The sequence below is a fragment of the Rhinolophus sinicus genome, chromosome 1, assembly GCF_057876585.1.
Source record: "Rhinolophus sinicus isolate RSI-liver-muscle chromosome 1, RSI-T2T, whole genome shotgun sequence".
NCBI classification, from domain to species: Eukaryota; Metazoa; Chordata; class Mammalia; order Chiroptera; family Rhinolophidae; genus Rhinolophus; species Rhinolophus sinicus.
The window spans coordinates 214,884,043-214,910,595 of record NC_142501.1 but is presented as its reverse complement, the minus strand read 5'-3'; the positions used below and the strand labels follow the sequence as shown (position 1 = coordinate 214,910,595).

At 61.4% G+C, this 26,553-nt stretch overlaps 1 protein-coding gene across 5 annotated transcripts; it reads right to left on the bottom strand.

Moving 5' to 3' along the window:
* Positions 1 to 3,662: 3,662 nt before the first annotated feature.
* Positions 3,663 to 26,553, bottom strand: CTBP1 (C-terminal binding protein 1). Of its 5 annotated transcripts, none has more exons than XM_074320060.2 (10): positions 26,331 to 26,552; positions 18,372 to 18,567; positions 16,370 to 16,524; positions 9,493 to 9,637; positions 7,696 to 7,902; positions 6,724 to 6,938; positions 6,366 to 6,496; positions 5,622 to 5,749; positions 4,906 to 5,023; positions 3,663 to 4,524 (listed from the first exon to the last, which is right to left on the bottom strand). In XM_074320060.2, exons 2-10 carry the CDS (start codon positions 18,376 to 18,378, stop codon positions 4,338 to 4,340), a joined length of 1,293 nt encoding a protein of 430 aa, XP_074176161.1. In that variant the 5' UTR covers positions 18,379 to 18,567; positions 26,331 to 26,552; the 3' UTR covers positions 3,663 to 4,337. The 5 variants fall into 5 exon arrangements, with proteins under 5 accessions (XP_074176161.1, XP_074176167.1, XP_074176164.1 ...); XM_074320066.2 differs by lacking the exon at positions 26,331 to 26,552 and adding an exon at positions 25,399 to 25,676; XM_074320063.2 differs by lacking the exon at positions 26,331 to 26,552 and adding an exon at positions 22,292 to 22,310.

Below are 26,553 nucleotides of genomic sequence, written 5' to 3'. Positions count from 1 at the left end.
GGAGCGGTGCTGGTCACAGGCCTGAGGTCTTTCTTGGGGCGCCGGCACGGGCCCAGCACTCCAGATGGTTTTCTTCATGCAGGAGCGCGGGCCACTGGGAGCGGAAAGCCCGGAAGAGCTGTGCAGCTGGCCCTCGTCTCAGTTCTTCTCCCCGACGTTGTTTTGCTGGAAGATCAATTCTACAAACCCAGCTGGGCCCTGGCCCAGAGCAGCTGGGGCGCAGCAGCGAGTGCCTTGACGCCCCCTTCCTGTCTATTCTGTGCCTGCCTGCCTGCGCTGTCCCCCAGCTTCCTGCCCAGGGCTCAGGCGGCGCCCACTCAGTGTCCCCACAGCCCTGAGCCCCAGAGCAACACCCAGAGAGAGGGCTGAGGTCCATGACTCTGGGCTCCTCAAATGACCCAAGAGGGGCAGTCTGATAGAGGCAGGGTGGCAGGGTGCCTGGGCGTGGGCTGGGCCTGTGACCTCTCCTGCCCCACGACCCCACTGCCAGCCCCTCCCTGCACTGGCTCTGCCTGAGGCGCTGAGGCAGCCTCCTCAGCCCTGCACAGGGCTCACGGTTTGTTCTAGAGGCTGCCAGGCCACAAGCCAAGCTGGGCATGCCCAGGCCCTCAGTCACCTTGGTCCCCCGTGTGCCCACGAGGAGCAGCTCTCTTGCCCCATGAGTTCCATCATTTCACCTGCCAAAGGTGCTCCCAGGGTCACATCACAGATTTACCTGCACACATGTGTGCACATGCGTGTACACACAGCATGAGTGTGTGCACATACTTGCAACCACGCACCAAACCAGCCCTTGAACCCCCATCTCTGTTGTTACTCTGTTGCTATGTCTGCTTTTTAACATGCCCCGAAGTCTCGTGATCCCAAGTTCACAGGCCTCTGTCCGTATGAACTTGGGATGAGACTGTTGCCTTCACTAGCAGTGGACAGCTGGGGCTTTGGATCGCCAAGAAGCTCCATCTGTGGGGAGAACGGCACTTCCCAGGTTAGCACAGCTCTGTGGCCATTCTGAACGTTCAGTCCTCCGTGGAGGCCGGTGCCCTTTGCTGTTTCCCAGGCCATCTGTCCAGCTTGCTGCCAGGCGGCTGGTGCTAGGCACCTCCAACCAGAGGTCACTCTGTATGTCAACACAACAAAGGACAGTGGGAGGGCGCCGAAAGTCCTGGCAGTGGCACGTTGTTGGGCGACGGCTGTTTGATACCAGCTGGCCTGTCCCTCCTTCAGTGGGTTGCCCAGACACGTTTGTGAGCTGCCGGTGGGGCTGCTCACTTGCTCAGTCAGTCATTCAGCAAACGCGATGGCACCGGGCAGTCAGCAGAGACAGACAGACAAAGCACTGCCTGCCCACAGCTCACGTTTCTGTGAAGGGAGTTAGACCAAAAAAGGTTGTCAAATTAAGATACAAAGTATGGTTTCAGTTCTGACATGTGAAGAGCTCAGAAGCTGTCATTTCTGTCCTTACAACAAGAAAAAAGCTGAAAAATCAACTTTTCTTGGACCTACGACAGACCTGAGGTCACAGGGCAAACCACCACCCTGAAATCTGGAGGGATGGGTGACGACAGTCCCAGTGACGTCAGCTCACCAGAGCAGAAGCACCTGGAGCCGTGACTGGTGATCAGCCAGCAGCTGCATGCACAAGGAGTGACAGTGACAAGCTCCGGGGAAGAGCATTCCCAGGGCACTAGACCCTGCATCCTGACGCAAGAGCTTCGTCCAGAGGAAGCCGTGTGCTGTGCTCGCCTGTCAGGCCTCTCCCTCTCCTGGCACATGTGACCGCGTGCACAGATGCTTTGTTCTTTTTCATGGCTGTAGAGTATCTCACTGTAAAAACCACAATTGGCATCCGTTCTAGTGTCGATAGGACGATTCCAGTTTGTAGTCCTTACGATGACAGCTGCTGGAAACACACACACACGTCTTCTGGTCTGTCAGTGCTGTTCATTGGGAATGTACCCAGGAGAGGAAGCGCTGGGATGGGCTGTGTAGGTGGGCTCCCGGGAAACGGGCTCTGACCGGCATTTCCCAAAGGAGCGATCTCAGCAGCACTGCCCAAGGCACCGAGGGGGCATCAGAGCCAGGGCGGCCCTTCCGAACTGTCCTCAGCTGAGCCAATGGGCCAGATCCTTGCGCCACGTATCAGCTCACTGCTGGGTGTTGGCTTCCCAGGACAGGCAGCTCTCCGTGGCTGAGGACAATGCCCAGAGGACCCCGCTGTGAGCCACCAGCACCCAGCACTTCTAGTGGCTGGACCCAAGGGGAGATGTGGCATCACACGCCGTCCCCACGGCGGGCCAGCCTTGCACGTTTTGTGTCAGTTTTGGGCAGGTGCTTTTTTTCCAATTCTTCTAAATTGTCAGCATCAAGTTGTTCGCTGTCTCCTGTCATTTCAGCGACCTCAGGACTGTGAAGCTTGTCCTGTTGGCTCCTGATAATGGTTGTCCTTGTCTGACTTTCTTTATCTGACAGACTTGTTCAATTTTGCTAACTTTTTCAAAGAACCAGCTATTGAATTTGTTGGTCCTCTCTCCTATGTTTTCTATTTGATTAATTCCAACCTTATGTATCTTGTTTCTGTCCATGGTTTTAAATTTTATTTTGTCATTCCTTTGCTGGTTGCTTGAGATACATATAGATTTATCCTAATTTCAGCCTTTATTCTTTTCTAATATTTGTACCCCAGTCTTTCAGTTTTCTTCTAAGTTAATCACTTTAGCTATTTTCCAGTTTTAGATGATATATTTTACTGCCATTCAGGATCCCTGAAGGGGAAAATGGAGAATAAAGGGAAAACAAGTGAAGACAGAAGGCTGAGAAGTTTCCAGAAATGAGTAAAGATATGAATTCACCAATTCATGAAGTGCAGTGAGTTCTGGAATAACTGAAACAGACCCGCCGGCAGACAGGAGCTCAGTGAGAGGACTCTGAAAGCAGCAGCGGGGAGACTGCCGAGCTCTCAAGGACAGAGGCTGAGAGACGACAGAATAATGTGTGTCAAGTGGGGACAAAATAAGGTATTTTCTCCCTAAATTTCCCACAAGTAGGTGTTTGTGGAGTGTTTCCACCAGCAGAGCCGTGCTGGAAAGAGCACTAAAGGGTGTGCGCCACGAAGCACAAGACTGAAGGGGGCAGAGGTGTCCAACCTCAGAGGTACCCCCTTGGCACCACAGGTGGTGGCTTGGGGTTGGGGGGGCAGTGTAGGCCTGTGGGGCTGCTGCCGCCATCTGCCCAGGGACCCTGTCCAGTAGATAGACCAGCAGGCACAGGCTCGAGTCATGGCCACGTGCACAGGGCTTGCTGGTGGGCACCAATGGGGCTTCCGAGGGCCCTGCAAACCCGCGGCTGTCGTTTGCAGAGGACAAACCAGCTTTGCGGAGCTGCAGGAGTGGCCCGTCTTGTGGAGCACAGTCTGCAAGTGTGGGGCCAGTCTCTACTCTCCTCCCAGGTCACAGACGCGCCTGAGGGAAGAGCACTGAGGAGAGCCCCCGCCGCACCGTCTGCCCGCTTGCTGCGCCCCTGCGGCCCAGGTCACAGGGACCACTGCCCACATCCACATACGTGTGTCTGGGGCTGCCTGCTCTGGCCCCCGAGTCAACTAGAGCCAGAACCGAGACCTGGCAGTGTTTTGTGAGACGGAGCCGCTAAAACAGACACTGGGCACGCCGGCTCTCTGGGATTTTTATTTCTTTAAAATAATTCATACAAATGGTTACAGTCACAAACATGATTTAACCAAAGTATTGCTAGCTACCACATCAGCAGGACGGCGCCGCGGCCAGGGCTGCAGCACGCCCTTCCGGCCGCTTGCGAGCCGTCTCCGTTTGGAACAAGGGGTTCATGCCAAAATGAGGAAAGACAGCCTTGTTTTGTTTTCTAAATTATTCTAAAAATAAGACAAGCAGGTAGAAAAAACAATGCACTGTGTGGCATAGAAAGAAAAACGGGAAGGGTTCATTGTCCTGAGAAGTTTGCCAGCTGCCTCTCTCCGGGCACGTTCCAACGTACAAAAGGAAAAAATAACCTGAAAGTGACCTGCTGATGCTCCCCAGGTTTTCTTTTTGTTGACAGCTAAGCAAACAAATCCTCTGTGATGTTCTAAAGACTGTGCACAGACAAGAACATTCATGATAGAATTAACTACTAACTTCTTTTGCTTAACGAGGACGCACAGGACACAGCAGCGCCGGCCCTCGGGACGGGACTACGTGGCGGAGGCCGCGCCACCTCACTGCCGGGCGCCTGGACAGTCTGTGGAGCGCCAGCGCCCGGGTGCCTCCTCCACACGCCTGTCCGAGGGTGTGGCCCCGCCGGCGCCGAGGCTCCGAGCTCCATCCACGCTACAACTGGTCACTCGCGTGGTCTCTATCCGCCTCGGGCTTGACGGTTTGGCCAGGAGAAGGGGCGTGGGGCGGGTGGGACACAGGGGGCAGGCCATGGGACAAGGACATGGCACTGGGGACAATGCCTTCGACTGCGGCCGGGATGCCGCTGGGGGCCACGCCCACCACGCCAGGGGGGTACCTGCTGGGAGAGGAGGGACGGCCTGTGAGGCCAGCCAGCAGGGGGACCCTGGACCAGGCCCCTTCTGGAGCCACATCATTGAGTGCAGGGGCCCAGGAGCGCAGGGGGCTGCTCCCTGAGGCCGCAGGCACCCGTCCCAGCCCTGCCGCCCCCTCCCACGTACCCCGCACCCCTGCTCCTAGCGTTGCCTCCACTCACGTGGTCTTGTGTCCACCAGGCTTGGAAAGCCACCCCTGCTGGGGCTCTAACACCCCAACCGTCTGCATCCACTGGGGCCCACGTGAGTGCACACGTCTAGGCCTGAGAGCCCAGGCTGGACCCCTGCCCCCCTGCAGCCATCACAGGCCTCCCTCACCCCGCTGTCACCCTGGCCCGCCTGCTCACCTGTAGGCCGCCCCATTGAGCTCAGGGTGCACAACAGCTGGGTCCATGCTGGCCCAGTGGGTGGCCGCTGTCAGGTGGTCCTTGTTGACACAGTTCTTCAGGCTGTCGGGGACCCGGCCTGGAGGTCAGGGGTGGACAGGGCAGCGCTGTGTTAAACAGCTGCCATTCAGGGGCCCGAGGAGGGTGGCGGCTCGCGGACGCCCACGGCAGCGCAGACTGCAGGGCCCCCAGCTGTGCCTCCCCCTCCCTCCTGAGGTCCTGTGTGTCTGGGCAGTCACCCTCGGGGCTCAGTGGCCTCAGCTCCGTGGGCTGCTAGGCCTGGGTATGTGAGCGAGCAGCGGACGGGGCCCCACCCAGGAGGCTTACAAGTGCAGTCTGACACATGCACGGCTGGCATGGGGCGTGAGCTGGGCAAGTGACACACGTGCTGAAACCCCCCATGGGCAAATGACATGAGTGAGGAAGGCGGTGCTACACCTGCTCGACCTGAGGGTCAGCTTGGCTGTGTCACCACCGACACCAGGGCTGACCTGTATTTGGGGTCTGCTTCAGTTGTGATGCCGGCTCAGGGCAGGCCTGTCCCCGCTCCCTGCCCACGTGCCAGTGCGGGATGGACTTGGCTAAATGAAAAGGACGCAGCACCTCCCTCCAGCTGCTTGATGACTGCTCACCTCCAGAGGGACCCTGCCGCCCGCCCGGTGTCCCCAGCGTCACACCTGTGATGGCTCTCCGGATCTCCCGGGCCGCCTCCTCGCGCATCTCGATGGACGCCTGCTCGCTGTACCAGGCTGCGTGTGGGGTGCAGATCAGGTTGGGGGCGTCCTTCAGGGGACCCTGGCTGAAACTATGGACGGCACAGTGCAGGTCAGGGTGCCATGGCCTGGGCAGGCGAGGGCACCCACCCTTGCCTGGAACCACCCCCACACCCCTCTGGTGGGCCCCCCACGTGGTCAAGCTGCACACAGGCTGCTGGCGGCAGTGGGGAGGGGCCAGCCCTGGCCCCCTGCGGGCTCTCAGACCCCAGGCCCTCCTGGCACCACTGCAGCCTCCGGGAAGGAGACCTTCCCAGGCTACCTGCTGCCCTGAATGGGCTTTTCAACTGGGGCCTCTGGATGTGGCCACGTGGGGGCCAGCAGTCTTGCACATCAACACGGTGCCTGGGCGCTGCGCAGGAGCGCGGCAGCTCTGAGCCCTTCACCGTCCCTGTCAGGTGCAGGCTACCCGGCATTGGCTGCCTGCCTAAGACTTGGCCGGGCCCCAGGAGGAAGGTCCACCTGGAACACGACTGTGGGCTGGACACAGAGCCCGAGTACGCCCGTGCCCTGGACCGCTGGCTGCCTAGGGCTGGGGCCTGGAGATGCATGTGGGCATGGGGGCCTCTCCATGGGCACGGCTGGCATGGGGCGTGAACTGGAGCAAGTGCCTGGCCCGGTACCACCCGGGGTGCCGCCAGGAGGCACCTGAAGGGCTCTGACTCATGCACGTCCAGGGCTGCGCCACGTATCCGGCCCTCCTTCAGGGCCTGGGCCAATGCCTTCTCATCCACCAGGCCGCCCCGGGCTGTGTTCACCAGGAAGGCCCCTTGTCTCATCTGGAAGACACAGATGGCGCCGAGAGTAAATAACAGAGGCCTCACTACCCACCGCCCGGGAGGAGAGCCAGGCAGAGACATCGTACTTGCCCACTCTTGGCCAGGCCCACCCTTGCTCAGGGCTCTGCCAGCTCCCCGAGGCCGGCCGCAGGCTCAGGCCTGTGTGGCTCCCACTCCACCTGGAGGACCCCTGGCTGGAGCAGGACACCCCCAGGCCCCGTTCCCACCTGCTTGACGGTGAAGTCGTTGATGAGGTGGTGGTTGTGCTCGTTGAGGCCGCAGTGCAGGGTGACGCAGTCGCTGTGGAACAGCAGGTCCTGCAGGGTGCCCACCCTCTGCAGCCCCAGCGCCCGCTCTGTGCCATCCGGCAGGTAGGGATCGTAGAAGAGCACGCTGAAGCCAAAGGCCTTGGCCCGCAGTGCCACCGCCTGCCCCACGCGACCTGCCGGGGAGACTGGTGTCACCGCAGCTGCGGCCCCTTCCTGCCTCAGCGGCCCAGTCTGCCCAGGGAGACGCGTGCACACACACCACTCAGGGTGGGAGCAAAGCCCTCTGGGCCCCAAGGTGTCTTCCTCCTGTGCTGAGTGTGGGGCCACCAGGGCAGGCAGAGCCCTGGGACCCCCCCACCCAGCCAAACAGTGGACAGGGCTTCAGACAGGGGCAGGGGCTGGAGGAACCCCCAGGAGCGCAGATGGACGCTCAGTGGACACTCGGGCAGTGTACAGGACGGGCTGTGGGTCAGGCTTCTCCCACTGTGTGCTAGACCCCGAGCATCATCTGGCCCAGGAGTGAGCCAGAGGCTGAACGTAAGGGTGCACAGGTGCACGGCAGGGGCGTGAGCAGCCCCTCCAGCCAGGGCAGCTGCTGGTGACAGGCCCTGGCAGGCACGGTGGGAAAAACACCCCAGGACCCCCGCCCTCACCTGAAGGCCTCATCCACTCAGCCATCACCACGGTGTGGGGGGAGGACGCAGGGTGTGCGTGTGTGACTGAGCCTGTGCGTGACCCCTGGGCACCTGTGTGACGTCTGTGTGCACGTGGTCCGTGCCTAGTGTTCCTGGGGCAGACGGGCCAGCACAGCCTCTGGCAGAGCCCCCTCCTCCCCACGCTGTCCCCAGGCGGGGGGGCCGTCCTGCAGCACAGTCGGTGGCCTCACTGTCCACTGAGCCCATGCAGGGGGTGAGGCAGAGGGTGACACACCTAGTCCAATGATGCCCAAGGTCTCCCCACGGATCCTGGCGGCTCCGGAAGCCACCTCTCGGATCTGCTCGACGCTCTGGACCCGCGTGCCTTCCCGCAGCGCCTGGTGCAGCCACGTGGTCCTGCGGTACAGGTTGAGGATGTGGCACATGGTGGAGTCGGCGGTTTCCTCCACAGACGCCGCCGGCACATTGCAGACAGCGATGCCTGGGGACACAAGACATGCGTGGGCCGTCACCGAAGCCCGTCCTTGGCGCTTTATCCATGAAAGGCCAGAGGACGAGAACACAAGACAAACAGCCCCCACTGCCCCTTCTCCCGGCCCCGCAGCCCCTCAGCAGGCGTCACTGCAGCAGCACAGTGGCCCTGGGACGAGAGCGAGCCCAGGTTTCTCCAGGCCGAGCCCGGTGCCCCATCTGCCTCCACGTGGCCAGGCTGGTTCCCGCCCTGAGCTGATGCTGCTCCTGAGCTTGTGCCCAAGACGGACCCAGCCCTCCCCCCTTTGTACCCGACCTCTGCCCCAAGCCCCAGCCCTTCACACTTGTCCCCAACAGCCTGCATGATTACATTCGTGTCTCCTGTTGACAAGGAGGAGGCGCTTGATGGCCAGGTGGTGCCCGACACACAAACAGGGCTGCATATGAGGACCCAGGACCCAGGATCCTCCTGCCCCCCCAAAACAACTCTGCTCCCCCTGAAATGCAAGAGTCAGGGAGGTGCACAGGGGAGACTGAATGGGAACCAAGCTGTTCCTTCCATTAGATTTGGGAACAAGTGCAGCCTGACGTTAGAACAGGTCCTGGGGACCTCCATGTCCCCATGGGCCAGGCCTTGACACATGACCGCATGGCACTGCCCAGACGGTCCCTACTGAAACAGAATCCAGCCTGTGAAACCAAGAAACTGAGGGCCACCTCAGTGCACAGAGTTGAGGACCTGAGGACACCCGGCTTGCAGAGTGCCCAGGCCACAGCCCGACACTGCAGGTACCTTCCGGGGATACTGCCTAGGGACAGGTGACTGGGGGCGAGAGGCCTTGGCCGTGCAAGTTGGCGGTGGGCACGAGGGGCTTGCCCAGGATGAGGTCAAACACTGCCTGCATTTGCAGCAGGCAAACACTGGGCCATCTGACCCCAGTTCCTCCAGCGGCCCCAGGGGACAGGCAGCACTGGTGCGCGTCTATACCGCCCTGGCAAGGGCATGGCCTCGCCTCACTGGGCTGCGACCAGCACTGAAGGCTGGAAAGAAGACAGAACATCAAGGAAACAGGAGACTGTGCCCAGGACAGTGCCGTCCAAAGCTGCTGTTTCAGTGTCAGTCACACGTGTATGCATGTAGCTACACATACACATGTGCACACACTCACGCAGATCCTAGCTCACAACATGACTGCCTTTCCCACTGTGTCTCATGGACAGGGACGTGTGAAACTCGATGGGACATGCTGGATGCAAGCCGGGGCTGATGTCCTTCCCCTCGGCCCCAGGCAGGGGTGCCAGCTGCCCGAGAAGCTGAGATCAGAGTGCCATCTGCCCGCAAGACAGAGGACACGGGCCCCGGGCAGTGTTCTGAGGACAGCTGCTGTGACCTGAGACCATGACCTTCCCAGAGGGGAACTGCGTGGGCCACAGCCACCGCACACCCACTGAACCCAGCGCGCACGTCACCTTCAGCCACACCCACGGCTGCAGAGGGCGCTCCTCATTGTAAATAAAGTAAAATCAACAGACAACACAAACGCCCAAGGGCACGCCCAGGAGAAGTGACCGGAAGCTGCGGGGCACGGAGCCCTCCTACCTAAGTCACCAGCGGACTTGACGTCCACGTTGTCAAAGCCGCTGCCGATGCGGACGATTATCCGGAGGGCCTTGAACTTCTCCAGGTCGTCCCGGGTCAGCGTGATGGTGTGGTACATGAGCGCGCCCACCGCCTCGTTCAGCACCTGCAGTGAGGGCAGCGCGGGGTCAGCGCCGGGGCAAGGCCCCACCCAGCCCAGCCCTGGCTGGCGCGTCCGAGGACCCTGCAGCCTCCTCACCAGCTGCCGGCTCTCGGGGGTTCAGCCACCTGGTCCCACCCACTGACCATCAGCTCCGCCTCATCACAGAAACCTGGACTCCCTGCCTCCCGCCAGCACAGAAAGGGCACTGAGAAAAGGCACCGCAGGAGGGCATGGGCACCAGCCGCTAAGACAGGTGTTAAATGCTGTGCACTGGGAGGACGAGTCTGAACAAACCCCAGACCCTGCCCGTGGGGCAGACGGCTGCAGGGCCCTTGACAAACTGCCACCAGAACAGGAGCAAGCCCGCACAGCCACGAATAAAGCTGCAGAAATCACAGCAGCCCATCGCCAGATCAAACTCGGTAAAGGATCGTGCTCATCCCACACACGGAGGGACGACACATACGCCATGTTGCTTGCTTGTCCTGACCACACAGAAGGCCGGGCCGCCACGTCAGCCCGTGGAGGTGCGGTCCAGCCAGACTGGGCTCTGTGCGGCCATGTGCACAGGCCAGCGAGGGGCCCCAGGGGCCAGCTGGGCATCAGGGCGCTGTCTGCCCCTCGGGAGCGTGGCTGTGGGGTTGCGGGCGTGCAGGGCAGCACAGTCAGCACGGGACCCAGTGACATGGCCTTGGGTCTCCAGCACAGGCCTGCCTGACCGGCGGTGTCACGTGGCCTGGCGAGGCCGTTCCCCATGAAGCCCACAGGGCCAGGTGGGTCAGTCCCTGCGTCTCCCGAGAGTTCGGTGACATGTATGTATGGACACACTACTTTTCTTGTAAAACTGCCCACTGGGGGCACAAACCTCCATGGGCGGGGCCTGTGCACAGCCACCCCACGCAGAACCGCGCTGGGCCTCAGCCGCGCTCGCAGGCGTCGGGCCCCACGTCTGCACAGGCCCAGCAGCCAGTGCACCTGGTTCCCGGAGCGCCTGGCTCCGTGGGGACTTGTGTCTCGAGGGGGTGGTGAGCTGCTGTCGAGTCTGCAGGAACACGCTCTGGCAACCACCAGATGTGAGGGGGGCAGGGGCAGAGGACCCCCAGTGTCCGATCTTCAAGACCAAGGGGAACCATGGCACTGGAGCCCCCCTCCTGGAAAGGCCAGAGGCAGGATGTAACCCATGTGTCATAGTTGGAGGACGGGGTTGTTCTTCCCCAGTGGGGCAGACCAGTGGGCCTTGTAATCAAGGACATCTCAACGTCACTGAAACGCAGTGGCCGATGGGAACCCATGACTGCTGTCTGCCCCTCTCTCCGCCTCCAGACTGAGCTTCCTGTGCTGACCCTGGGTCTCGTGGACAAAGGAGGCCGAGACCCACTGTGCACAGCTGGCTGGACCCAAGGCACCCTGTGTGAGCTGAGGGGAAAGCCTGGATTTCGGGCCGATTGGGTGAATGTGTGGGACGCAAGCACTACAGTGAGCCTGCTAACTGCCCGTCTCGGCCCCTCCTATGGCAACAGCCTCTGTTTTAGCTGGACGTGGCCGGTCACCCAGAATAGATACAGACGGTTCCCTCTGAGGCAGCCTGGAGGACACAGCCGAGGCAGAGACGGCTGAGGGGCAGGGCAGAGGGGCCTGCCTGGACTTTTCTGATGAGGGCAGTGGACCTGCCTCTGCTCCCACACTGAAGACCAAGGAATCCCCCTCCTGGAAGCCAGGAAGCTGCTGAGTGGACACGTGACTCAACTGGCTGGTTCACTGCCCATGTCCTAACATCTCTCCCTGGCCTCCCGGGAGGGCATCGAGGTCCCACAGGCACACACCCCTCTGGGGCCTGGACTTGGCCTGACCTGGAGTGGACAGGGCGAGGTTCTGCGTGTGACGGGAGCAGAAGCCAGTGCCCGTGAGAGGCAGAGGAGATTAACCAGGAGCGTAAGGGGAGGTGGACACAGCGGGGGCCACGGGGGGCGAGGACCCCAGCAAGACCCCTCTGGCCTCTATGTGCTGTGTGGCCCGGCAGTGGAGTGGCCACGAGAGCCAGTGGTGTCGTGGAGGGTGCAGAGATCTGGGGGTGTCCACTGTGGACAGGCACAGCCATGCCACGAGTGACAGGTGGCTGCACGGAGTGGGCATGAGGAGCAGAGCCTGGCCTCAACACTGACAGGTTGCAGAGAGGGAGGCAGCAGAGGGGAGCCCTGGTCTGCGGCCTGGGCAGGTGGACACATGGGCCCCTTGCTGAGCGTGCGGAGGTCAGACCGACTAGCCCGTGCGCACGAGGGGGCGGCTCACTTCTAATCCTGAGCATTTAGCTCTGGCAGTAAAGTCTTCACATCGTGACTGTCTTGGGCTCCATCTCAGTGTGGATGGCCCACGGCTGGTGTGGACACTCCCATTGTCAGGGCGCTGGGGCTGCTCCCAGTGTGGGCTGCGCTGCAGTGAAAACCTGCATGTGTTTATTTCCTTGAAGACATGTTCTTTGAAATGGAAACGGGTAGGTGGACTGGAGCAGCCTCCTGAGGGCCTGGGAGCTGCTGCCAGCGCGTCCAGGTGACTCATCCCGCAGGGCCCACCGGCACCGCCGGGCACTCAGCTTAAGATGCGCCATGCGATGGAGGCAAGTGGTCATCTGTTATTTTAGCTTTAATTTGCATCTCTGAGTGAGAGCTGTCCACAAGTGTTCTTGATAAATTACTATTTTTGTGTCCACGTCTTTTTTCTATTGAGCATATTTCTCAGTGCCATGGTACCAGGGGAAGCATTTCAGCAGGAATGTGAGCACTGCTCAGCGGGCACCCCACCCTGGCCCAGGAGGCCACCGCGGCCGCGCCGTCCAGCCACCAGGTCCTCTCTTCCTGCAGGTCCTCTGGACTCCCTTTCATGGTTGCAAACAGCGGTGATGGCCCGGGCTTTGCATCCAGCGCCTGGGGGGATTCTTCAGGAGGCCCCACAGCTGAGTCCCATCTTGCAAGTATTCCCGCAGCGTAGGGTATGCTGAGCACCTGGGGGTGGGGACAGTGTCACCTGCTTCCTGCAGGAGCTGTTTTGGGCCAAAAGCCCCCTCCATCGCCCATTTTCTGCTGATTTATCTTTTTCCTGTGGATCGGAGCATTAGTTACTTTACTGTTAACCTTTTGCTGCTACGTGTTCGGCAAACACCCAGTCTCTCTCACCTGCTTCACATCTCGTTTCTTCTGCGCTTGGCTGTCCCTGCCTTCCAACCAAACCGCCATTGTCTGTAGAACTTAGCACACGTCTGTCCTGACCTCCAGTAGTGAGCACATCCCTCCTGGGTTTCCTCTGATGCTCTCCGGACGGGCTCAGCAGTCCTTTGCCCAGAGCCTGAAAGCCACTTTGCACTTCCCTGGGTCCCCCAGGTGGGGCTGTTTCGGGGTCTGTGTCCTGTCCACTCACTGCCTGTCCAGCAGCCACCCTCTGCCACCCCACCACTATGAAGCTTGTTTGTTTTCTCTGGACTTTCATCTCATTTCTTACACGGCCACAGCACCTTCCTTCTGGGACAGGGCGCTTCACTTCCGACAGCACCCCCACCAGCATAAGTGCCCCCCAGCACCCCTTGCGCCTACTCCTGGCTGGCTGCTCTCCCCAGGGAGGAGGGATGGCCCCCACCGGCCGACGTGACAAAGCACCGAGTCTTCCTTTTTCATGTTTGCCTCCGACTTCATGGGTGCCCATCTTTAAGGAGCTTTCCAAGAGTGACACAGCAAACCTGCCTCTGCCCCTGGATTAGCCGTTCGCTCAGAGGTGCAGTCTGGTTGAAAATCTTTTTCCCCAGAAGCGTTAAGAGCACCCAGTGTGGGGCTGGTCTGATTCTTGTCTGACCTTTGTAGGTAACTCCCCACCCCCAGCGTTGGTTCGATTGGGAACTCGGATGGGGCCCCGACACTCATCCTCGGCTGGCAGGAGGGGCGTGGAGTCTGCACTTAGCTCTGGAAGTTCTTCACCATGTTATGGCGATGACACGTCTCCGTCTGTAACACTTAGATAATGTCAACATGCAGTGAGCTGTGACGAGACAGAAATCCCTGATCAACAGTGATGTTGGCAACAGCCACTGGGCCCCGCCCATGCCACAGCCTGCAGATGGGGGGCCAGGGCCACGGGTCAGCTCCATGTGGGGCCTCACGTCTGGGCTCCTGTGCTGCTGCTCTGCCATCCCCGGTAAGTGGCTTCCCTGCACGTTCCAGTTGGCTGCCCAAGTTCCGGCCGTCACATCTGGTCCCCAGCCAGCAAGAAGGGGAGACGACATGCATCCTGCTTCCCTCTCACTTGTTGGACTTCGTCACGGGGCCACCCTGGCAGCAAGGCTTAGGCAAGGACTGTCCTAAGGAGGCGCTCATCCAGGACTGTCCACTGCAGGGGAACACTGCTGCGGGCCGCGGCTGCAGTGCTACCCAGGTCTGAGCCTTTGTCCTCCCGGACTGTCTGCTCAGCTGCAAGTCATCACAGCGGCAACTCCCAGGCTCTTCCCAGGTCTCAGTATTGGCATCTCACTGCCCGCTGCTCACTGCAGCCAGGAGCTGCATCAGACCTGAGGACACCACCCCAGGCATCAGGCTGTCCCCAGGGGCAGTGTGTCCCGTACCAGGCCAGTGGCTGTGCTTCCTGAGCAGGTCGGGTGACTGGAGGGCTGAGGGGGGCTGTGAGTCCGTCGGCCTGTGTATTGGGGTGGGGGTGGAGTCTGCCCTGCCCCTCCTTGGGGTGTCAACTTACTGATTTGGGTTTTATAGTAGCTCGGGGAGGTGGTTTGGTTCGTCACAATTTTAGAAGAAACCATCTGTTTTGTCTTAGTATTCAAATTTATTGGCAAAACTTGTTTTAATATTGCTTATGATTTTTAGAAACTTCTATCTGCACTTTTTCATTCCACATATTCGTATTTTTAGAAATATCTTTTTAGTTTGAAATAGTTTAAGACTCACCACAAGCTGCCAAAATCGTACAGAGGGTTCCTGTGCCCTTGCCAGCTCCCCAGGGACAGCCTCGCACGTGAACAGGGCGCATGGGCACCTGGCCCACTTCCCCACCTTTTCCTTACATGTGTGTGCTGGCAGCTCTATGTAATGTTACATGTCACTTGACGGGTCACCACAACAGGACCCAGGACAGAGGACTGCCTGTCACCACCCACACGTTAGCACTTCAGCTGTGTGCATCCCACCTGAGCCGCCGGCAGCTTTGTCCCCACCCCACGCTCACCGGGGAGCAGGAGCACACACCCACGGCCCAGCGCCGCCCAGCGCTCGCTGCAGAATGCTGGTCAGCCCACGGCCCTGCACCGCCCTGCTCAGCCGTCGGCTTCTTTACGGTCCAGCCATCAGGATGAAGCCGCTGTGAACACCCGTGTGCTGCCTTTTCTAAGGACATGAGCTTCATTTCTCGAAAAAATACCAAGTGACCGTGTGGGTATGTGACAGGCGCGTGCTCAGCTCTGCAGGAAACCACAGGCGTTTCCCGGCTGCCCATGGCTCTGCCAAGTGCCGCTGCACGTTCCTCACCTCACAACCGTCGGCTCCATCAGCTCTGGGGACTCTCACCGCTGCCCATCACATGCTGCTTCTGGCCCGTCCCCTCCCTCGTTCCAAGGTTTCCCTTAGAAGCATGCCGACGCCACTTGGCGGCCCCGACCCCCACCCCTCTGTGTCCTCAACCTGTCCCCCTTCTTACCCAGGGAACTGTCACTTTCAGCTTTGCTACTCTTCAGCGCTAGAGCCTCTCAAATGTTCACCCAAATCTGCTGTCACTTTTCATGGTTATCAGTTCCTTATCAAATTTTCAAGCTTGGTTTTCTCTTTGGCTGTGACTGGCCACAACCGTGCCCTGGCCCTGGGGACTCCTGTAGTCCTTCCTGCTGGTTTACACTCACACTTCTCGTTCCTCCTCTGCCTGGTTACCTGTGACTAGGGGCAGACAGTGCACTAGAAAAAGACTTAGAGAAGTAATTGGAGGCCGATGGTATCCTCCTCCTAAAAGGACTGTTCCATTGGTTTCTGCCTGGGACATGGCGGTGCGGGGTTGCCCACGACCCAAGCTCAAGGCTGGATGCCAATCGCAATAGGCTGGACGGCGCATTGTCGAGGGCGCATCTGGTTCCAGTCCATCTTTTCTCCAGGGTCTCAACCCAAACTAGGGGTAGTCAGCAGGGTCCCGTCCTCAAGAAGGCTGCCAAAAGCCACCTCTTCCAGGATTGCAGACAGCCTGGGCCCACACTGCCAGGGCCTGTCCATCCCTGCTGAGTCCAGCCTCTCGGATGCTATGAGCTTTTTCCAAACCTTGTCCAAACCTTTCCAAAGCTTCTTCACCTGTCTCAGTGGAAAGGTTGTCCTGAAGGACTTAGTTGGCTGTGACCACAAACAGAAGGCCAGGTTAACATACTTCACATCGTGGGGACCCTGTCACCTCCTGAGCAGACACGAATCGTGAGAGCTGCCCAAACCTGCAGATGGCTTGACTGCAGGTTCCTGGGCAACTGCTGAGGCCACCCATGCTGACCAGGAGGGCACAACCCATCAGCTTCCACTACTGGCCACTGCGCCCACATCCCTAGGCTCTACTTTCTCGGAAAAAACTGGAGATAATGGAGATGATTCAAGAAGCCACCTCCTGACAGGCCGGGTGACGGCGACAGTCCTGCCAGATTTCTCCGCTCTTGCTCCCGCCCCCCGCCCCCTGGCCCCCGCCCCCGGCCCATTCCCTGAGCACTCTGCATGCCGCTACCTTCTCATGGATCTCCTGTGTGGACTGCGCGTCACAGAAGGCCACCGTGGCCACGTCCTTCAGGATGGGCATCTCCACCGTGCAGTCCCGGCCGTCGAGCAGCGCCACCAGGGGCCTGGGGTGCAGGGGCCCATTCATGATCGGAGGTCGGACGCCTGCAATGACAGAAGCGGATGCTCAGCCTTCTGCCGCAGCACTGGTCCCCCAGTAAGACCCACTGCCCCTGCCGCCGACATCGGGGCCGAACACAGCTGACCCCTGGGAACACTCTATTCTAAATGTCCAGTCACCTGGATCATTGTCAAAAGTAAGCTAAAAATAAGCAGGAAAAATGGAAAACAAACTCACGTCTGCACGACTACAGACGCCTGAGTGGACACAGACATGGTGGCCAGCACCACCCCCGACAGGGCGCAGGGCGCCCGAGACGGCCTGCGGTGGAAGGGCAGGTCCCTGCAGCCCTGCAGGCTTGTCACCATTTCAACACTGGAATGTGCAGACCCTCACGCAACGAGGACAGCACCCCATGTGTCCTTCCTGCCCAGAACCCCCAACAGGGAGCATCTCCCAGGGCCTGGTGTCACTCGCACTGCAATGGTGTAGCCAAAGCGTGAGAGGCAGAAAGGCCGGGAACCCTGGGACGCAGCAGAGCCCGTGTTCCCACAACACGAGGACACAGAGTCACTGAAACCAGCTCCTTCCCAGTGCAAGGGCCACTGCACCTCGCTGTGGGCCAAGGCGGAGACAAGCTTCTCTCAGGTGGCACCCAGGATGGCAGCTGCCAGCTGCTTCCTGTGCCCTGTGCCAGGCTGCAACAGCCCCACCCATCCCCACGGCCTTGGGAAAAACTCGCCCAGGGGATGCCCACATGGCCCCTCGGCACGAGCGGCCAGCACGCAGGCAGCCACCGTGCGCAGGAGAGCCGAGAGGCAGGTGACTGTGGGCACCCCAGCCGCCCATGACGGCCAGTCGTCCTGCGGGCGCGCCGCTCGCACACTGCTTTCACCACAGCAAAGACATGGAGATGCCAGCAGCCTCGGTGCGGGGGCCGCAAGGCCAGACCTCACGTCAGGTCCCCCATCATCCCTCTGAGCGAGCACTGTGCTTCGAGGCTCGCCCTCCGTGCGCCACACGGTCTGTCACTGGGCATGGTGGGGACGTGCTGTCAGCGGGACAGCAGAGCCATGCGAATACGTGCAGTGCCACCCGTCTCTGCAGCTTCACGTGGAGAACAGTCATTTTTCATTTAAGTCTGCGTTCTTTCTGTGTGTAAGGGGTCAGTCATTGCTGTTTGTAAGTGAATTGATAAGCGCCTACTTTCAGCATTCCTCGGCTTCAATTCCTAACAAACACATCGATCAGTCCACGTGAACTAAGTTCAGGGTCCCCAGTGACCTCAGGCAGAGAGCAGGTGGCAGAGGGACACTGCTGCCCAGTGGGACCCGAAGACGCTGGGAGGCCCCACTGGGACTGGTGAGGACATAGGCTGGAGAGGACACGGTGACTTGGTGAGAAGCTGACGGGAAACGCCACCAGCTGCCCAACCAGTGCCAGGGCCCTCTGGTCACCGGTCCACTCTTCCCCAGGGGGCACCGGGCTTTGCGACCACGAGGTTGGTGCAGGAACAGGTTTTGGCAGCAAGATGCTCACCCAGCCCTGAGTTCACATGAGAACAACCACAACAAATGTGACGCTGGCCTGTGAGCTGGGTGGCCAGCAGGGACAGCAGGTCCCCATCTGGGGCCTGAGGACCCCCCAAGGAAACCTCTTTACGAAAACCAACCACGGCGGCAAAAGTGAGGCCTGTGCCCGCTCTACCACCCACCACCAGGCATCGGGCGTCTTTCCCAGAAATGCAGGAACCAGTCGCATCAGGTGTCCTGACCCGGGGCACACGCAGGCCACCCTGGACTGGGGACAGAGCCACCGTGCTCCCAGGCGCAGCGCCTGCTTCTGAGGGACGGGCTTCGAGCAGCTTCACACTCCAGGAGCCCCTACCAACCTGACATTGCCTACTATGGGCTCAGCTTCCGCGACCATGAATTCGACTTTTCAAAGCGTTATATCTTCAGAATCCCCAGGCAGAACCGCGTCCTGTCACTGGATCCTCAGCCCACGTCTTTAATTGTCTCGAACCAAAGCTCCTAGGCTCCTGATCCACAGCGACCACTGAAGCCTGTGCCGGGGTCAGAGTCTGACTAAAAATTAAACACAAGAGACACATTAAAACACCATCGAGGGTCGGCTAGGACTCACAAACTCCAGAAGTTCCTCGAAGGCAAAGCTTCCCACTGTATCCTTGATCCCAATGCCTGCAGCCGCGGGGCTGGCCCAGCCTGGAACCAGAGCCCTACCCTGCGTGGGAGTGACAGACGGGTACACAGCGAGAGGCTTATCCTGAGGGCCCAGCCCCGCGTCGCCGCTATGTACCTGGGACCCACCACGGGGCTCTGGCCCCACACAGACACCACCAGTGCCACAAACCAGGCCAGGTCACTAGGAGCAAGGACAGGAGTGCATTGGGAGTGGTCTGCGGCCGGTTCTGGAAGCTTCTATCTCATGTTGCCAATAGCTTCCTGGGTCTCTGTGACTGGACAGGGAGAGCGGACTTCCAATGAGGCCACCAGGCGGAGGGGTTGCAGACCCCAAAGTGGGGCTTCCCCAGGCCAGCACAAGTACCAGCCGTGCCCCACCAGAACAGGCCCTGAGTTCAGACACAGCTCTCCCCAAAGTGCTGACCTGACAGGTGGCTGGACATCAGACTGAGTAGGAGCTGCCATCACAGACACCAGGTGGCTGACCGCACCGCGGCCAGGGACAGGCCCTCAGACACGCACAGCCCCCACCCAGGCCCAGGCTCATGAGGCCGGCTAGAGAAGCCATTGCCAAGCCAGCCAACTGCCCCCCGCAGGTCTAAGGTGTGCTGCTGGGGGCCGTCACCTTCCAGTGGCCTCGATGTCTGGAAGTTTCTCCCCTCAATTCCCTCTTGGGGTCACACACCCACACTGACCCCTCATTGCCGGCTCCCAGGTGGCTGGGGACGCCTGGCCACAGGGAACATGGTGCATGGCTCCCCGCCAATGAAGTGGGGGGCTCAGGCCTTTCTCCCCACGGTGGGCAGTACCAGGCCCTGGCAGAGGGCGTTGGAGCCACACAGCTGGAGGAAGGGGTCCCGGACACCAGACCCCCAGCAGACACCAAGCTTCCTTCTTAGTCCCAGGCAGCCATATACACTGAGGCCCCCTGCCTTGGCCAGACCGGACCCCCCACACCTGGATCCCGTATCACCGCGAACTGGTGCTGGCCAGACCGGTGCCCCCTCTGCTGCAGGGAGATGGGACTGTCCCTCAGCTGCAGGCACCAGAGCCCCTTCTCTCCGTTCCTCATCAGTAACAGCCAAGAGCTCTTCTGGGCAGGCGGGCAGCGGGTCCAGAACGGGCCCTGCGGCTGTCCCCAGCCCACCCAGAATCAGCACGCCTGTCCCCACCACGCCCACTCTGGGTGTGTGCTTGACGTCAAGCCGCCAGGACAGCGGCTCCACCGCAGCACTGGATGCCCTGAGCTCTCCAGACACACTCACAGCCACACTCGGCTCAAGAAGATACAAGACACAGGAAACTGACTGTTTTCACTTTACAAATGACAGACACTCCTTTGATTTAACTTCGTTGCATAAAGCAGGCACTCAGTTACAGCCCTAAGCTGTCACCCCACAAACCTAGACATGACCTCCTGGGGGCTGCTCTGTGACAGGGCTCACCCCAGAGAAGCTCCAGGGGCCCTAAGCAACGGTCCTTAGCCCCTCACTACCAGGCAGCAGGTGGCGGGGCGGGGGCGGGGGGAGGCACCGGATGGTCAAAGCAGAGCGGTGCTGGCCTGGGGGCAGGCCTCACCCCACCCTGATCTCCACAAGATGGGTCTGGGGCAGCAGGGTGCCCCCCAAGGACACAGGCCTCCGGCCTCGGTCAGGTGATGACCCCCGGCAGCTGCATGAGCCCCAGGTCTCGGCTGGCTCAGCGGTGCTTCCTCTGGGCCCCAGGCCTGCACCTCCAAGCAGCCAGTGCACAGCCCAGCCTCCTCGCAGGAAAGCCATGCTCCTCCCTCTTGCTGATGGCCTGTGACCCCGAAAGACCAGCAGCCCACGGCTCACGAACGCAGAGCCACTGTCTCTTCCTGTGCTCCCAAACTTGCCACACACTCCAAAGCAGAGGCAGTGCCCCCTCCAGCCAACGAGGGCCACATGGCCAACCAGCCAGCCTGACGACGGGTCAGCGAGGCCTTCACGAGGCATAGAGTGTCTGCTCTCCGAGGGGCTCAGGGCTCAGCAGCACATGTGACAGTGACATGTTGGCACTGCACACAGGTCCCGAGCATCCGAGTAGCCCTGGCAGAGGACCAGCTTCCTCGGGGGCCCAGTTAACCTGTATGTGAAAACAGTTGCAAAAGGAAGCTCTGCTTTGCCGACGCCTGGCCCAAGTCTCCAAGCAGAGGGGACGCCGGAGGACACGGGCTCAAAGGCCGGCCTGCACAGGGCTTGGAGACCCCCAGGCCCAACGTGCAGACAGTCAGGGCGCGTGGCTCTCACCGCCAGCCCGATGCCCGAGCCACGGTGCCTGCACCCAGGACCTCTGCCAGGCGGGGGGCTGTGAGCAAGTCCAGCCGTGGTGTGCAATGCGGGAGCTCGACCACCCAACCGCGCCTGAGGTAACGGGACCACGTGACCAATCACACACACCTTCTACTCCAGTGCTGAGGGGACATTCACGGCGAGAACGCGAACCTCCACCTCATTTCAGAAATAACCCAAGTAGAAGCCCTGTGATTCCAGTGCTCAAAATAATGACACAAGAGCCATGCGGGCACGGGAGGCGGCAGAGAGGACGAGGCCAAGCCAGGCCAGCCCATGGCACAGACAGGAAGGGCCCGTATGTAAAAAGAGCGGGGGGCGGCTGTGGGACCATGGCCTGTGGTCAGCAGGCACGACTCGGGGACCACGTCCTGTGTACTCCCTGGCTCCCCACGCTATGTCCACCACGTCCACCTGTGTCCCCTGCATCTCATGTACCACAGCTCTCGTCTCATCATTTTCTCTTGGGCTGGTTTAAGCTGGGGTTGTTCTGTGCAGCACAGGCTGGTCGCCCAGGCGTGCAGCCGGCTGGACTGTCTGTCTACGTGTCAGTGCCTCTGTGACGTGCACACAATGATATAATCACCTAACAATGCATTTCTCAAAACATACCCTCAGTAAGGGACAACCCCCGCCCCCTTGGCGACCCTGGTCGGGGTCAATATTGGGGAGTGGGTGGCCACTCCCCAAAGCAGTGACTCAGTCCCCTCAGCAACAGGGGCCAGCAGGGAGCACGAACGGGTCATCTCACATTTGCAGGAGGCTGGCCCAAGGTTGGAAGGTTGGAAGGTATGTAGAGACCCTCCCCTGGTCAGCCCAACCTGGGGCTCTGAGTGCAAAGGCTTCTCCAGTTTTCCCCTGTGCCTGCTCTCACCCATCCCACTCTCCCTACACCTGGGCCCTGCACAGGCTGGGGGATGGGGTGCCATTAGAGTGGCTGCACCTGCCCTATGCTACACCTGCCCACGGCTTTGCCCCTGTGCCTCCCAGTACCTGACACTCCCAGGCTCCCTGCTCATCCTCCTGGCTTCACCTCCTTCCAGCTCCCACCCTGGCCTCTCAGTACCTCCTGCCCTACTCTGGTGTCGCACCAGGGGACAGGCAGAGATGGCCACGTGTGCTGGTTTACAGTCAGGATCCCGTGAGGTCAGGGTGTTGGCTCTGCCAGCACCTGGCTTCCGTGGGGCCACCTGCGCCTAGCGCGCCCACACAAGTGGCTTTGGGCCCAACAGGTGCGTGGCAGTGAGTGAATTCTGACCAGGGCGACACGCACGCCCACTCTACCCCCAGCTCACCTGAGATGCACCGTGTCCACACGCGCCTCGTGACCCCATGTGCACATCTGTACCCCAGGAACTCAGCGACGTGGCCAGAATGCAGAGCAGGCGCAGCTACAGACGAGCCGGTGGGCGCCAGGCCCTGTAGTCCCCAAGGTATTGGGCCACACTGGCAGCGGGTCAGGCAGGACCATAAGCTGAAGCAGACGGGGCCAACACGCATGCGACTGATGCCAGCACAGAGCTCCAGGACGGGTGGATGACACACTGGTGCCATGTGCTCACCACGCAGCAGGCGGCGCGGGACGGGAGGGGTGGTCAGGACTTCAGCTGTGACTCGAGTACCACACTCGAGAGACACCAGCAGGAGCGCATGCAGGGCACACGGACGCTCCACACCAGCTCCATCATCTTCCAGCAAGTCTAGAACTGGCCAACACTGCTGATTTACAGGAAACGAATGGGGCGAGGGAAGGGACTGCAGGCCCCAGGGGGCTGGCCCAGGCAGGCCCTCACCCAGAGGCAGCTCCCGCCAGCATCCAGGCACCACACGGCTCTCCAAAGTCAATCTCAGAGGGACCTGAGGGTGCAGCTGGCACGCTCCAGGCTCACTGGAGGCACCGAGCCCACAGACTAATCCCAACAGGTCCCTGGCACCAGTGTCATGAGGACCCTGCTGGTGCTGAGAACCACACTGGACCATCCCTGTCCATGCCACTTGGGCCACGCCAGGCCCTAGGCACAGGCTGAGGCGTCCCCCGGCGGCTCTGCCTCCCCTTGCAGCTGGCCGAGTCCCCACTTCCTCAGTAACTGGCCTACCCCCACCTGCTCGGGCCCCACACTCAGAATCCTAAAGCGAGAATCTTATCCTCACCCAAAGAATGCTAGGTCATCAGAATGCCACGGCTCCCAGCTGCTGCACAGAGGCCCATGGAGGGACACCTCCACCAGGGCCAGACCTTGCTGCAGGGGCTCGAGGGTCAGACTCAGGGACCTTGCGGTTAGCAGCCAGCCAGCTGGAGACACAGCCTCTACCACAGACAGGCAGCCCGACGCGTCATCGTGGACACCCTGCCCACCTCACGGCAGGCCAGTCCACACCTGGGGCGTCCCAAAAGGGCCCCCCTTCGGGATGCAGCACCGCCCCCCATTAACTGGTCCGCTGGGATTCCTTCCGAAGGGTCCCAGGCTCCAGTCCCACCAGGTTGTCACCCTCCCCCATCCTGGCTCCAGGGCTGACAGGGGACACAAGGGACCCTTCCCTAAGGATGACATGGCAGAAACAACAGCACTAAGAGCCACCTCTTCTCGTCCCGCATGGTGACAAGCCCCTGAGTTTTCCAGGTCTGGAGGATAGTGGATGTTTCCTCTCACAAGACCCGGGCCTATCGGAGCTGCCACATGAGGCCCACGCCACGGTGTGGCCCATAGGCTGGTCTAAAGCTGAGCTTCTGGACGGGATGGTCCCTGACCTGGAGTGAGTTCCTGTCCTGGGGGCACGGGGAAGTGCGGCATGGGTCAACTTCACCTGCACAAACTGCGATGTCAGGGCCACCCTGGGCTTTGAGCCAGGCGACCAGAGTGAGGGCCAGCAGTCCTCCTTCATGCCACCAGTGGGGAAACTGAGTCTTCTAGGAGAGCTGTTACCAGATAAAAAGCTCAGGACACCACACCTCTGACGCCCCCGTCAGCCACAGGACCCACCTGGAAGGGGGTCTCGGCAAGAGCAGGGCTGAGGCCAAAGGTGTCAGCACTGACGAGCTGGGCCCCTGCTACTCAAACAGGACATCCCCAGCGCCTGCTCACACAGGAAACGCCAAGGACAGGTGACAAACCGTCAGCAGAGAAAAGTCCCATCGAGGCCCAACACTCTGCTTGGGGACTGCTGGCCCAAAGGAAGCCCCCACCAAGTGCTGGTGGGGGGCCAAGGACAGACCTACCTCTGAACTCCAAAGGGCTTCTCCTACAGAGAACTGCTCACTAGTGTCTGGGGTTGCTCAGAAAACATTTAAGGTCCCCAGACTATGTGACAGGAGCTCGCAAGCGTGGGTGGGCTCCACTGCCCCACATGGAAGGGCAGGCCTGCCCACCATGCTGGGGGTTGGCTTTCTGCTGAGTATGTTTTGATACAAATGAAGTTGCTACTTTGAAGAGGAGAATGGAGGGGTCCTGGAGAATGGGAAGAAAAGGCCCTGGGCCCCCCTTTGCGACCTGACCCTGCAGTTCGGTCAGCTCACCAGAGAAGCAAGCTGTGCACCTCTCTGTGGTGGCGGTTCCCCTCCCCCAACCCGAAGGTCGGTCTGTCCTGACCAATCAGGGAGCATCGCTGTGCAGGGTCTGGCTCCCTGCCAGGTTCCCCTGGCTCGGTCCCTCGGGGATCCCAGAGACAGCACCCTGGCTCCTCAGCAGGCAGGCAGAGGGCAGGGCTGTGCGCAGGCCAGAGACAGCTCCAGCCTCCACGGGCTGGCTCAGGTGCAGTCACAGCCGCTCCCTCCCACAGGCCCCCAGCGCCAACTCTGCAGGCTCCAAGGGCACCGGCGGGGGGCGGGGGGCTGGGAAGGGGAAGCCGGGGGCTGCCGGACCCTCCACAGGGTGCGGGGAAACAGGCAGACCGCACAGCCCTCCCACGAGCAGGCCCCAGCCCGCGCTGGCTGCAAGTTGACGAGGCCCGCAGAACGTGCAAGATGGCCACCGGCAGTCGGCAGAACGAGCCAGCAGGCACGGGGCCACCGTCAGGCCCGCTCCCGCCAGAGGGTCCCCAACCCAGCCTGCTCCCCCACAGGCCCGGCCCTGGTCTCCCCTCCCCCGTGCTGCCCAGACCGGCCAGGGCCCTGGTTTGACATCTTTCAAACACGAGGGGGGCAGGTGCCTTGTGATAAACAGAAGTGGGTCCAAATGTCTTGAATTATTGAGGTGGAAACGACTGGCTCCAGGGAGGGAGCGCAGTGTGTTCCGGCAGCACCGCCGTGTGGGCCCTGCCCCCACCTGTGGGACCGCGAGGGCGCCACAGGGCTGCGCCCGAGCTGCCCCGCGGAGAGCCACGCGGGAAGGGCTGCCCTCCCCACCGGCCAGACCTTATAATTTTACACATTTTAGAAACGGATGAAACACCCCGATGGCAGCACCGAGCCGGCTGTAAAGCCAGCACCACCGACGCGCCTGCGCGGCGCCTGCTCCCCGCAGAAACCCTGCGGCTTGAGGCGCTCACGTCCAGGCAGAGCCGCATCGCGGCCACCGGCGGGAGCCCCGTAGGAGACAGGCCCCGGGCCCCGAGGGCAGGGACAGGTCCCCGCCGGCCAAACGCAGCTCCTCCTCGGGACGCACGCGGCCTTTCACTGCTTTCAAAGCGAGTTGTGTGGAGTTGACCTCGTCCTGTGCCGCTCGAGTACGTGACATCCCCGGGCCGCTAGGGCCCTGGGGGGGCATTTACAACAGGAAGTGACTTAGGCGAAGCGGAGGAGCCCGTCTCACCGACACACTGTGGCCCCAGCAGCACGGACGGGGCTGGGGGCTGAGGCCCGACGGCCCGCCCGCTGGGCAGCGGAGCTCTGAGGTCGGGGTCGAGCAGCTCCCCCGGGGACCTGGGGGAGCCGGGCGTCTGGTGGGGACCGGGCACCCGGGGTACGGGGGGGGGGGGGGCCAGGAACCTGGGGTCTGGGATACGAGGTCTGTGGGGCCGGGAGGTCTGGGCAGTGGGACCCTCGGGTCCGCGGTCTGGGCACCGTGCGTCTGGGGAAGCCAGGACCCGGGGGTCCGACTGGGAGCCACGGAGCCAGAATGCGATAGGCCCGTGGGCCGAGGGTCCGCAGGGTCGGGGTCCGGCGCCCCTTTGTGTCACCTGCGCGGGCGGCGGGCGTGACGGCGGCGCCGGCGCACGCGCACTCGCACACATCAGCCCGCGCACGCGCTCGGAGCCCCCCGGCCCGGCCCCGCCCTCGGTCCCGCCCCCGGCCCGGCGGCGCGCGGACGCCGACGCGCACGCGCACTCGCACACAAAGCCGGCGGCCCCGCCCGCCGCCCCGCCCCCGCGGCCGGAAATGCGCGCGCGCGGCCTTACCGAGCGGCAGGCCCTTGTTGAGCAAGTGCGAGCTGCCCATTGAAAGGCGCGGGCGGCCGCGGGCCTCGACGAGTCCGGCGCGCTCCGCCGCGAGCCCGGCGCCTGGGGCGGCCTGGGCGCCGTCCGCTGATCTGCCCGCTCGCCTGCGCCCGGGCGCCGCCGTGCCGAGCAGCGCCGCGCCGCGCCAGCAGCCGCTCCACCGGGCGGGCGGGGACAGGCGCGC